Below are 12,759 nucleotides of genomic sequence, written 5' to 3'. Positions count from 1 at the left end.
TCAGACCCGCACGACTCCGGCCATCGCTTTCCCAGATTACTTGTATTTAATACACAATGCATCATAAAACAAATCCCTCATCCTGACAGGAAGAAAATAGAACAGCTCATAGCTCCAGCTTTCCCCAATTTATGGCTAAATTAAAAAGGGTTCCAACAATGGACAAGGCGAGGAAGGGCAGGAAATCAATGGCCAGAAACCGGGCTCTCCTCTCGGTTCTCAAGCACCAGGAGTGTGTGGGAATCTCCGTGTGCGTTTGGGGTTATTTACAAATGATTTTTTTCCTGTTCTCCCTACATTTGCTCGGCGATTTTATAAAACAATAGACATTATCTGAAATAGAAGTTCAATGTCACAGATAGCAGGCCAGAGCGACAAATTAATCATCATCTTGTCACACACATACAGAAACACACACACACAGGCTGCATATATATATATATATATATATATATATATATATATATATATATAGTGTGAGAAATCAACTTTTTTTTATAAGTAGTCTCCTGTGTGTGAGAGTGTGTTTGTGCTTTAATGCAATAAAATAAAGTCGCACAATCATTATTTTTTCACTATTTGAGATGTGTGCCTACTAAAACAGAGAGATATACAACATCAACACGTACACTTTCTGGACATGGATCTAAGATTAGCTGTATTACAGAAATCCCCCGTTTTACGGTAATATATTAAGAATGCAACACGCTTTTATCGTGCTATATTTATTTCCGTGGTTTTTTTTCCCCTTAATCCTTAATTTTACTGTATTTAATTCTCCCATTGAACGACGTGATAACAATTATGGTGACACGTTTTTGGTTGTTATTGTTTTTGGTCTTGGTTTTTAAATTCCGTTGTTCATCGAAAATATGGAAAACCAGGAGTCTATCAATCCGCTAAAAGGCGGAATTTAAATAAATAATGAATACCTGTATTGTAAATATTGCAGCCACCATGTATCATTTCCAAAGCAACACATTTCAGTCTTGAGCTGGCGCTCCAGGAGCACCTGTGTAAAGTTGTGTAGCTTGTATGTGTGAAGTGTGGCAGGTGTACTGTCACTGCAAACTGAATCTACAACTATATATATATATATATATATATATATATATATATATATATATATATATATATAAGCACTTTAGAATGTGTTAATTGTGATAGTGTTCCAATAGAATACCAAGTAAAGAATCCGAAAGAAATGTCGCAAATGACAATGAAACGCAATGCTGGGGGTTCCTTCCCAGACAGACAGACAGACAGACAGACACAACATTCGCAGCGCTGATTGTAACACTTTCCTCTCAGTACAACAGCGCGCTGACTTAGATAGCCCACCCCCACCCCCACCCCCACCCCCAGCCCCCCAAAAAAGTGATCTGAACATGTAATCGACGGCGTTAAGAAAACCAGTAAAGACGAGGTGTTTGTGGGGGTGTGCGTGTGTGTGTGTGGGGGGGGGCGCACATCACCCTCAGTCCAGCAGACCCCCGGCCCGACCCCTCGCTGACCCCTGCGCTCCGGCGAGGCTACTGTCCCTTTAAGAGGCTCCCGGGGGCCGCGGCGGCGCGCGCTTCCGAACGCGGCGGCGGACGTTCCCCCGCGGATGGGCTCGCGGATGCGCCTTAAAGAGACAGTGCGGGACAAGAGACACGCACAGCCAGCGCCGCGGGGCCGGGACACGCACACGGGGACACGGGCTGTGGCTGCTGGAGTTGGTGCGGGGGGTGGGGGTGTGTGTGGGGGTCCGGGGAATCAAAGCGCTCTTCCTTCGTCCCGGACACCTGGAGCGGCTGGAGTTTGCAGAGATGACTTCACAGACACCCGGCTGCTCGTCCGGGAGAAAGTGAGCAGAGTGAGGGAAAGAAAAGGGGAGAGAGAGAGAGAGAGAGAGAGAGAGAGAGAGAGAGAGAGAGAGAGAGAGAGAGAAATCACAGCGCTGTGGGGGCGATTGAGCGAAGCTGCGTGTCTGAAACTGGGATTGTCACGACACCGGGACCTGCCAGGCTGGCGACTCGCTTACCTTTCAACCCGGCCGAGATCATCGCGCCGACAGTGTTGGGTCTTGCACCTGGAGGTCTGCTCTTCCTGGACATTGATATTTATCCCCCAGATATTGAGATTTGTGTTGATCTAGCGCATTGGTCCAGGTAAGCCGTGGCTCCTTAATGATCTCAACACTGTCACTGCACTTCTTTTACTATTTTTGAATGCATTTGGAATATTGAATTCTAATATAATTGTGAGAACTCGCCCCAAGTTGCTGTATAGATGGATACCTTAAATCAGACTATTTGATTTGTATGGAAGCAATGGGATACTAATCATGAACGGTATAAGCATGTGTTTGTACTCGTTTTGTTATGAAAAGTATCAGCTCTTGCAAGTGAAACATAGTTGTATGGCAATTGCAACATTGTTAATTTGCGAAGTTTTCATTATCGGCTGAAGTCTTCAAATCAAAGAGCATTTTAAGTACGTTTTGAGTCTATTATAACTTCAATTAAAAAGTACTTCAAATACTACAATACTTAAAAAAAAAAAAGGTTTTGCCTATAAAGTACAAACTGTTACAATGAGCAAGCTTGTATAGGTTATAAAAGTTCATTTATAGGTTTTTAACTTTCACATATAGTGTCAATATTATTTTTTATTTCAGTTTTACAGTGTATTTATCCAACACCGATCATTTCAATTTTTTTATTTAAAGTGCAATTTTCAACGCTCTTTTCTAAATTTGGTTTGTTTGTCTTTTAGCACCATTTCAATAATACAATGTTTTAATTGGCTTTTATCATTTAGTCAATGCAATTAGACCATCTTCATGATCAAGGGAAAATCATTGAATTTTCAGTGTATTATCAACATTTTGTCGACTATTAAGTTTGGAGAAAAGGGATTACTGATCTAATGCTAATTATTTATTACAAAAACGTTGCAATTCGTACTGAAGCCTTTTTGAAATTATTGTTTTTCAAGGCAGGCTATACAATGAATTGCATGCGTTTCGTATGGGGGTAGATACGCAATTAATTTCGTTTTATGTGAGGTTACAGTTTACATATACAGCTTTGCATGAAAAGTAAGGATCCTGTTTAAACGCAATAGTTGGCACTTGTAGTTTGTTGTGAGTTAATGGCCTGAACCAGCTCCTTGAAAATGACTTGATTTGCATGTTACAGGACGTTTTAGGGTCAGATAAACACCGACTAGACTTTTAACCTTTTCAATAATACAGATAAGGCACTTTTATCCAATGCCGCCTGATGCAACCATTTTTTTTATTATTATTTTTATGAAGGGGCTGTTAAATATATTGTTAAAGCACTGAAGTGTTAAATCCTTCAAGGAACTAATCATCAAAAACATATTTCACGTTTCCCTTGCGGTACACTTATAGACATTTAAAAACACGAAAAAGATACCTTTTTAAGATGACACAGTTTGAAGAAGGCTCTGTAGAGGGAGATGTTGAAATTTAACGCAGTTTTCCAAGTTGGTTCACAGGATGTTTTGCAGAATGGTTTGTTTTGCACAATTGCAGACTGTTTGATAATATAATGTAACTAAATATTATTGGATTATAGCTAATAATGGTTACAATTGTTTTAATAACACGCTGTTGTGATGCAGCGATGTTTTTAAGCGTGAAAAAGTAATTATTCGTTTTTTGTTTTACCCAGAATATTTACTTTTTGCTGCTGTGCGTAGGATATAAATTACCGCTATGTTTTTAACGTTGGTTTCTTTTCTTTTTGTAACAGTGTGGCTATTTCAGTAATAATAATTGCAATTGTTTGGTTAAGTAAAACCAAAGCCAAACATACATTGTTTTATCATATATGCAATGCACTGCAGATTGCATGGTACAAGTGTCTGTGTGTGTCATTTAGGCCATTGCAGCCGCGGTGGGAGGTATATAATTTATCTTTCATTTCCACTGTACTGAAACCTGTGCTGATGCTAATCTGTGATTTTCTTTTCTTCCAGATCTCGGATGAGTTTGGCAATGTGAAGTTCTGCGTGGATGCCAGCGAGCCAGATATAGGGAGCTGGCTCAAATACATCCAGTTTGCTCAGCTCTACGATCAGCACAATCTTGTTGCATGCCAGATAAATGATCAGGTATGTGATGAACACACTTGCATGACTTTCTTTCAAGCTTTAAGTTCCTGCCGAGGCTTGAAAAGGCTTGATAGTAGGATACAGTAGACCCTTATGCCCAGTTTGGTGTTGTGTTAAAATGTATTGTTCAGATCTTTTTTTGCCCGGTTATGAATGTGTGCATATTTGTGTATTGTGCGTGTAATTACTTTACATTTTCAGCACGAAGGCCTTCAATAGGCCTCAATTATGAATCTTCGTGTTGGTGCTGAAACCGTCATTTACGCATTTTATTCTAAACATTCGCATATTTTCGGAGTGTGACTTCTTTTTTCTATTTATCTATGTATTACACAAATGGAAAGAGGGAGCAATATTAGGCGAGTTTGCATTAGCGTCTGTTTTTGATGAAAGTTGTGATCCATTGAACCTTTCAGATTTCATTAAATTCAGTAAATATATAATTGACATGTATCTGTGAGAATCTGAGGAGGCTGACAGATTGTAATACTAAAGTAATGATTCTGTTGTAGGGTTTTTATTTTTTTATTTTATGCATGTCAGTACCTCATAATTGGAAAATGGCATGCTACTGCATTTTAGTTGGCTCTCAATTAAGAACAAGAGTTCATTAGATAGGCAATCAGTCTAGACAGGTTGACAAGCTACTATACTTCTCACCCCTAGTTCTTTTACATTAACTGAAGTATGTAATGATCTATGCAAACAAAGGAACAAAGTAGGATTGCTACTTGACAACCAATATTTAATTGTTGGTATAAATATGACTAATTATATATACTTTAACAGTTGCAAAACTGTTTACTTTTCAGCTGTGTACTTGCTGTGGTCTATGGCAACCTATCTCTATAAAGCAATTGTCAGGTCTATTAAAATGAAAGTTTAAAAGGTTGATTGATTGGTTTAATAATACATCTTGGGTGTTGGCATAATTATATGATGGAAGGTCTGCAATTTATATTATGGTATTTGTATTTTACTGTATTAATCACTTTATTTTATTTGATATACTTTGTAATGCTCTTCAAATGTTTATTGTGAAAACTCACCATTGATAAAGGCATCTGATAATAAATAATGATGATGATGATGATTATTTATAATTTAAAATATATAATGTTAATATATAGTGATACTGTATGATCAAATGCAGACATCAATCTATTCTGCCAAAATTGTTTAAATATCGTTTGCATTTTTTATTAACATTTTCAGACCTTAGATCTACTTGAATGAATTAAATTTTCCCAGCATAAATGTGGAAGCACAGTATTTATATAGAAATACAGTTCTGTGTCCATTAAATACTTTTTATTCAAGTTATACTTGAATTAAGGCATAAAATAAATGTGTTCTTCAATATTAACATTTTTAAATAAGCTGAACAGTATACTATATATAGTTATAGAAAAAAAAAGTTAAATGCTGTATTTATTGAGGAAACGTATGACGTAGCCTGTTTCATTTTTGGCCCCATTCTGCTCTGGTCTCATAAACAGAAATCTCTGAAGTAAAGAGTCTATCTTTACATTGCACAAGCTGTGGTCTTTTTCACTTTCCTTCAGTGGGAGACACATCGTCTCTTTTTACTGAACTTGCCAAATGTAAACAATCACCCCGAATACAGAGACCAGAATGCACTCTGTAAAAAGGTCTTTATTTGAATGTTTGCTTAACATTAGTTGGCTGTTGTTTGGGGGATGCACTAATAATAATGTAATTAGAAACTCGGAACAGCATGTGAGGCACAGTCAAGTAATTTTGCACAAGCTGCTCAGGGGTCTAATTTTCTGAAAAATAATCCTTTCTTGGGCATTATTGCAAAATAAGTTTTGGCAGAGAAAGCCAGGGTGAGTCTAATTGTGGAAGGAGAGAAGACGAGGCCTGTAGAATGAGAAGGCAGTGTTAAACACTAGAAACCTTAAAGGACCGACTGAAGAGGCCTGAACTACTGCGGTTATTGGACTTTCTGGGCTGATGATTTCCTGCCAACTTGTGAATAGGACCTTCTCATCAGCTAATGAGCACCCTTATTGTAGGAGGTGATACGCAAGACTGAGAAATGGAGAGAGACACTTGATCATTGGGGATCTCTTTCACCTCATTACAAGAACTTACCTGTATAATTCTAAAGCAAACACGGTTCTTTACCTGGACAGGGTGCGGTTGGTTGCAAAGCTCTTGTTCCTGCAAAGAAGAAAGTTTTAGATTGCAAAGTGTGAGGTAGGCCTGGGGAGTAAAAGTCTTTAAACAGCTGTAGGTGAAATGCACCAGATAAGACCTTAACATATTTGATGATTATCAGATGTGCTTAACGGTATTTACAAGAGACTGAAAATGTAAAAACAAAAATGATATGATAACAAAGGGGTGTCTACTGTTTTGGTTTGGGACCTTTTGCAAACAAGAGAGGTTCAGGAATTGGTTAGGGTTGCGTTGCAGGGTTGTATCGTTCCACATGATACATGAAAAGGTGAGATTTTGAAAGCTGAATGAAAGGTATGGAGAGAGTTCAAACCCAGCACTTCACGCTTCTGTTACTACAGTTGAAATGTACATCAAAGGAGCTGCAAATCAGCTTTTTTTGTTTAGGTTTTTTTTTTTTTGCATTAATGCATTAATCCTAAAGATGTAATTCTATCAAGAAAAAAGAAAAAACTCCACCAGTGAATAATAACTGCTTTGAAAATAGTTCTCTAATTTTCAATACTTAATCTGTGGAGCACCCCCTCAATAAAAGGAGATGAACTGATGGTTTTATTGTCAATGAGTAACCTTTTTAACAAGAGTGACATCCACTGTAAACACAGCACAGGGTGTGTTGCGGGAGAGGCTACTTTTCTTATTTGTTCTGGTGACTGATATCTTTTAGCTAGCTTAAAAAACTGTGATGCTGGATGATTTCAATAGCTCAGATTAGGCTAAACCAAACTGCAATTTGTACGAGGCCAATTTGCAAAGTTTTACAAACTCCAGAAACGAGCAGAAAATTCTTCCAGCAAGCAAGTGGCATTTTCTCATGTCTTATTTTTTTTTGGATGGAATTGCCAGACCTTTATAGAGGAAAATATAAGCAACAAATCCTTAATGAGCAATGGGGAGAAAAAAATCTATCTTTAGACAACAAAGCGAAGCGGAGAAGACTATCCTTCACCCAAAACAGCCTTGGGGATCCTCACAGCGCTCCATCGTCATTTGAAGAGCACTCCGTTACCAGAGATAAGGTGTGAGTGGAGGTTATTGCAGGGGCTCTGTCATTAGGATGTTTAGAACATCCTGTCAGCGTTGGGAGATCCTGCTGTTACTTAAGATGCCATCACTATCCCTGTGTCAGGTTGAATTCAACTACCGTGGGGCTCAGAAATCCCAGCGATGGATGTCCCTGAGGGCAACCAAACAGACATCTATTTAAAAGACCTGCAGCTGTGGGAGATCAGTAGAGGCAAACAATATGACACGATGTAAATCTCAGCACTTAATATTGCTCTCGGCTTAGTCCATATACACCTGATTGACTAACAATGGCTGTAGTGTGGGCAACCTTTATACTGTTGCTTTATTGTTGATTACAAATACAAGAGGCTAGTAAATTAGTTTGTACAATTAATGTCTGTTTCTGTCATTTTCTAAGTTTAGTTTTTGAAGAGAATATGCAGAGTGAACTGCAATTACATCTTCATCTTTTAAAACACAATGTTAAACTGGCTTGTGTTCAGTCCTTGCATCCTCTTGTGCAGTTAATTTGCAGGATACCTCATTGAGCGTGATTTACCGCAGGACAAAAAACGCAAAGACACAGGAGAGCTGTCAGGAGGAAAAGCAAACCCCATCCTTCATAGGAACACAGTGTTTTTGTAGAGGAATACACATTTAGCTAAGACAATAATAACAGAGAGCCCAACTTTGCTTCCTCTACTTCCAGTGGCTGCAATCCCATGTTGGATCAGTTCACAGAATAGCACAACAATAGTAGACTTTAGCTGGTATCAGTTTCCTGCGACATGCAAACAGAAATCCTCCAACTTTGTTTTCAACATTTTGCTATTGTGTGAAACACTTAATATTATTTTTGAAAAACCATGGGGTTGGGGGGTGAAAGAAATCTACAATCAGCAGGAAATAGGTCAATATTTGGTTCTCATACAACAAACGGTTAAATCTCAGTTCCCTGCATTCTTTGTTAAACAATAGGGCACAAATTTATCCCCACGATTGTAATAACCAGGGCATTTTGTTCCCTCTTGCATGATGTAATGGACCAGGCATTGAAATGTGATTTTAACTATCTTCAAGGGTAATGTCTCTTTAACCTCTGGGTTTCCGAGAAGCCACGGACAAAATTCTAATATGTCACAATCCAAATGTCAACTAACTGCTGGAAAGGAAGCTAATAAGTTAAACCTTCTGAGCGGTGCCAAAAATAATGTGCTTTAAATTGTTTGGAGAATACTATTGTGTTTGTAAGGGAAGTACAAAGATCGCAGTACCTTACTAGCAACCCCTGTGCAGTTGTTTCATTTGAGAGACCTCTCAGTGCTTTGCTGTGCTGAAGGGAGCCAGGGAATGTCAGTATAGGGTGCACATTTTCAGGTGGGGAACTTAACATTAAGTTGTCCGAATAATTCTTTATCCGTATGTCTATAAACATTGAATTAAGGAACTGAAATCTATCAATGTACTACGAAGACTCTTCTCCAGGTGTATTCATTGTTTTTCTATAGGTCTACATTACTGTTTTGTAGTAGTGATAGCTAACTAAAGTGTTCATTAAAAAAGGTAACTTGGTTTCACAAAGCCAGAATAAATGGCATGTTTTAATGCTACAAAGCACTTTATAAGACTGGTTTATATGGAGCCCCCCAGCTTCATGAAGCCAGATTTAACTTCCCCCCCGAGACAGTATGAATCTATCATCTTTCTACACCGAGGCAACATCTTTCACACACATTTTACTACTTTTCTTAATGTTACTGCATGTTGCCGTTCATTTTTCTCTGGGGTCTGTTTGTAGTTACATTACTGCATCTTGCCTTTTTGGAGTTTTTCAAGAGAAACCGCAGTGCATGGGTGGATTTTTTTATTAGTGCTCATTAGCCCTAATGTTCCCCAGTAACATTTTCTTCTCCTATCGGCGACTGCTGCGCTCACTATGCAAATATTCCATCTTATTTCCTGACTGTTAAAATATGACAACATTGATGAGAACGGAAATGGATATTTATTCTTGTCATGAATCACTCCACCTCACACCTAACCATTTTTGTTTTTCAACTTGAAGCATGACACAGAATCTTCTAAGAAAACTGACTAGAAACTGTGTAAACACTCATTGACTCATTTCCAGAACTATGCAATCATTTGCAACTGTGTCTATGTACTAAGGGAAGTTCAGGTATATACTGATTGAATGAAAAGAATTATGTTGTTTATCATAACCTGAACTTACATTATCTAGTGTTTAATACCTTACCAACCAAAGACTGATGAGAAGGGAGATTATAAACAGACAGAATTGATCAAAATGGCTAACTTCTACAAAACCTCACTTAACTGAACCTGATCTTTTGGAATGTTCTTCCAGACACACTGTTGCCACTTCTTGGGAATTATTTTAAGTTTGAAAATCAGTCACAGGGGGAAAAGGCATTTCTAGACTCATTAAAACCAGAAAATTCGGTGTCTGGTTAAGAGCCATCTGCTGGAGCAAAGTAAACATTGCACTTATTCTACTTCTGTTTTTGTAATGCCACTGTCCTTCTCCGAAGAGAATTTGCATCTGCTGTTAAATTCCACTGAAATAATTTGCATATCGGTGTATTAAAAAGAGGGTGGGGGATACATTATTTGTCAAATTATTTAAGATTATTAATGTTATGTTTGCTTTCAGATATTTTATAAAGTTACACGAGACATTGACCCAGGAGAGGAGCTGCTACTGTTTATGAAGGCGGACAATTATTCATGTCAGGCGATGGCACCAGATATACACGGTGAGAAAAATGCCCTCTTAATACAGATCGGCTTTGCTGGGAGATTTGCACCCAATGTTAAAGTAATCTTGATACTTAAGTACAAACACTGCAAAGAGAACAGATAAGAAATGACAAATTAAAATGTGATGGATGTGTTTTTTGATTATTATTATTATTATTATTATTATTATTATTATTATTATTATTAAACATTGTTTTTAATTATTTGTAGGATGACAAAAACCAGAGCAAAAAAAACAACAGTACAATCTGGAGTGAGCTGATAATTACATCCATATTGATTTGCCTGCTTTGCAAAACACAGCAGTGACAGAAATATTAATTAAACGAAAGTGTATACAAAAAAAACAGAGAATTATGATCAATAGAGAAAAATGCACACTGTAATATTTAAAATTCAGCCTCCGGGTAACTCAAAGCCATGATCTCTCATCACACGTTTTGCTGTGAATGGGTTTTGCTCCCTCTCTGCTCACAGGGAGTGTTTCATACCAAGTTTCTCCCCCTTCTTTCCCGCTGTGGCATTCAGAGGAGCGCCAGTACCGTTGTGAGGACTGTGACCAGCACTTTGAGTCCAAGACAGAGCTGTTGGATCACCAGAAGTACCCCTGTAGCACTCCGCACTCGGCCTTCTCCATGGTGGACGAGGGGCTTCAACACAAGACGGGCAGCGAGTCTGACCTCCACGATCTCCACGATCTGCACCATCCGCAGGAGTGCAAGGAGTGTGACCAAGTGTTTCCAGATGCCCAGAGGTTAGAGGACCCTCACAGGCACAGCTTGGCTCTCTGGCCTATTGTGCACTAACGCATATGAACTCTTTCCCAATCAGCACAGTGCTGTTCAGTGTAACACCCGCCCAGCTCCACTCGTTCGCTTGTTTGTTTGATTGTTTGTTCTTCCAAGGCGAGGTTTGTGTTTAGGTTGAAGTAAAAGCATCATTTAGGTGTTGAAACTTTCAATTTTAGTCAAATAGTTTTTTGGTTTTTTCCCTCTCTCTTTTCTGTTGCTTATATTATTGCAGTGAGCTGTAGATATAAAAAATAAAATCTGTATGAGCAGGGGGGAAACGTTGCGTTGGTGGCGACAAATAATGGCGTGATTGTCCTGTTTTTTTAATGAATCAGTGGTTAATATGTATGATTTGTATGTTTCTGTCTTAAACAGCTTGGAGAGACACATTCTGACGCACTCGGAGGAACGCGAGTACAAGTGTGACCAGTGTCCTAAAGCTTTCAACTGGAAGTCCAATCTGATCCGCCATCAGATGTCACACGACAGTGGAAAGCACTACGAATGTGAGAACTGTTCAAAGGTACAGTGAAGACTTTTGCCGAAAAGGGCAGCATTCCTTTATTCCTTTATTTCTGAGCTGAATTATTTACAAAACCTCCCTGAATTAGCCCCAACCCTAAGTTTTTTACCCTACGTGCTAGACTCAATGACCGACTGCGGCTTGTGTTCGTAATTATCGGCGATTATTCTCAATTGTTCTAAACGCTGCAATATAAACAGTCACAGGTTGCACGGTCTCTGTGTGACTGTCTGCCCCTGCCTCCTATGTGAAACTCTAAGCTCTTCATTGTTGTAGCTCAGCTCAGTCCTTTGCAGACGAAGCTGGGCAGAGCTGGACTTTTGTTCTTTCCTAAACGCTCGCCGAGGCCCGCTGACTGCGTCTCCCCGCCCTGCGCTTCCCAGCTTCTTTACGCCTCTCCTTCTTCCTCAGCAGGTGTTCACAGACCCCAGTAACCTCCAGAGACACATTCGCTCTCAGCACGTGGGGGCACGGGCCCATGCTTGTCCAGACTGTGGGAAGACTTTTGCCACGTCTTCTGGGCTGAAGCAGCACAAGCATATCCACAGTAGTGTCAAACCCTTCATATGTAAGTCTCTAAGACCCTTCATATGTAAGTCTCATTACTTTTTCTAGTCCTTTTCTTAGCACAGACATGCCCCTGTTGTTGATGCGTGATTGATAGGTGTTTTCTATAGGTGAAAATGTGTTATTTGGCTGCGTTGAAATCCATCACAATTTCCATTTTATTTCATTGTACAGCTAGGATTTACAGATTTCATAAATCCAAGCACTTTTATATGTTTGAGTGACTGTGCTTTATAGAGAACTGCAAAGGAAAAACAGGACTTTGTTTTTATTTAGCAGGCTATAGATTTCTTGAGTGTTTCCGTTCTGAAAATATCAAAAAGTTGCCCCGAAGCAAAAACATGCTTGAAAATGCAACATGGATAAGAAATCATGGAGCAATTATTTGAAGTAAACCCATTAATCAAAGAAATACCCAGGGAATACACATATAATTTGTTAAACATCAGCATTCTGTATTTGATCACCTGAAGCTGATAGGTATTTCTGTCAGAGCAGGGCCACACACACACCGAATCACCACACTTTCCTATTCTCCGTAACTGTCTTGCATTACAGTATACCGCCCCGACTTAATTCAGACCCTCACCGACACAAAGGTAATTACCCCCTTACTTCACAAAATGCCAACCCCCGCAAATAGAAACCACATGCAGTAATGGGCCGACTATATTCAAAATAGTACTTAATTTGTGGTAATCAGCAGAAAATATGCAACCTAAACTACCAGCTAATTACTGTATTTTGAGAAATTTG

General features: G+C 38.9%; 1 protein-coding gene across 14 annotated transcripts in view; it reads left to right on the top strand.

The window, feature by feature from the left end:
- mecom (MDS1 and EVI1 complex locus) overlaps positions 1–12,759 on the top strand; it is a 169,126-nt gene that overhangs the window by 137,600 nt on the left and 18,767 nt on the right. For 5 of the 14 annotated variants that reach the window (XM_066709696.1, XM_066709689.1, XM_066709694.1 and 2 more), the window contains 5 exons: positions 3,994–4,128; positions 10,016–10,118; positions 10,651–10,876; positions 11,289–11,436; positions 11,848–12,028. In XM_066709696.1, the coding sequence (XP_066565793.1) occupies positions 3,994–4,128; positions 10,016–10,118; positions 10,651–10,876; positions 11,289–11,436; positions 11,848–12,028 (793 nt within the window). Of the gene's footprint in view, positions 1–1,484; positions 2,154–3,993; positions 4,129–10,015; positions 10,119–10,650; positions 10,877–11,288; positions 11,437–11,847; positions 12,029–12,759 lie in introns of those variants that run through there. The other 9 variants (XM_066709698.1, XM_066709697.1, XM_066709691.1 and 6 more) reach the window with 4 other exon arrangements.

This window comes from Amia ocellicauda, chromosome 7, assembly GCF_036373705.1.
Source record: "Amia ocellicauda isolate fAmiCal2 chromosome 7, fAmiCal2.hap1, whole genome shotgun sequence".
Lineage (NCBI taxonomy): Eukaryota > Metazoa > Chordata > Actinopteri > Amiiformes > Amiidae > Amia > Amia ocellicauda.
This window is presented reverse-complemented; position numbering and strand designations above follow the sequence as displayed.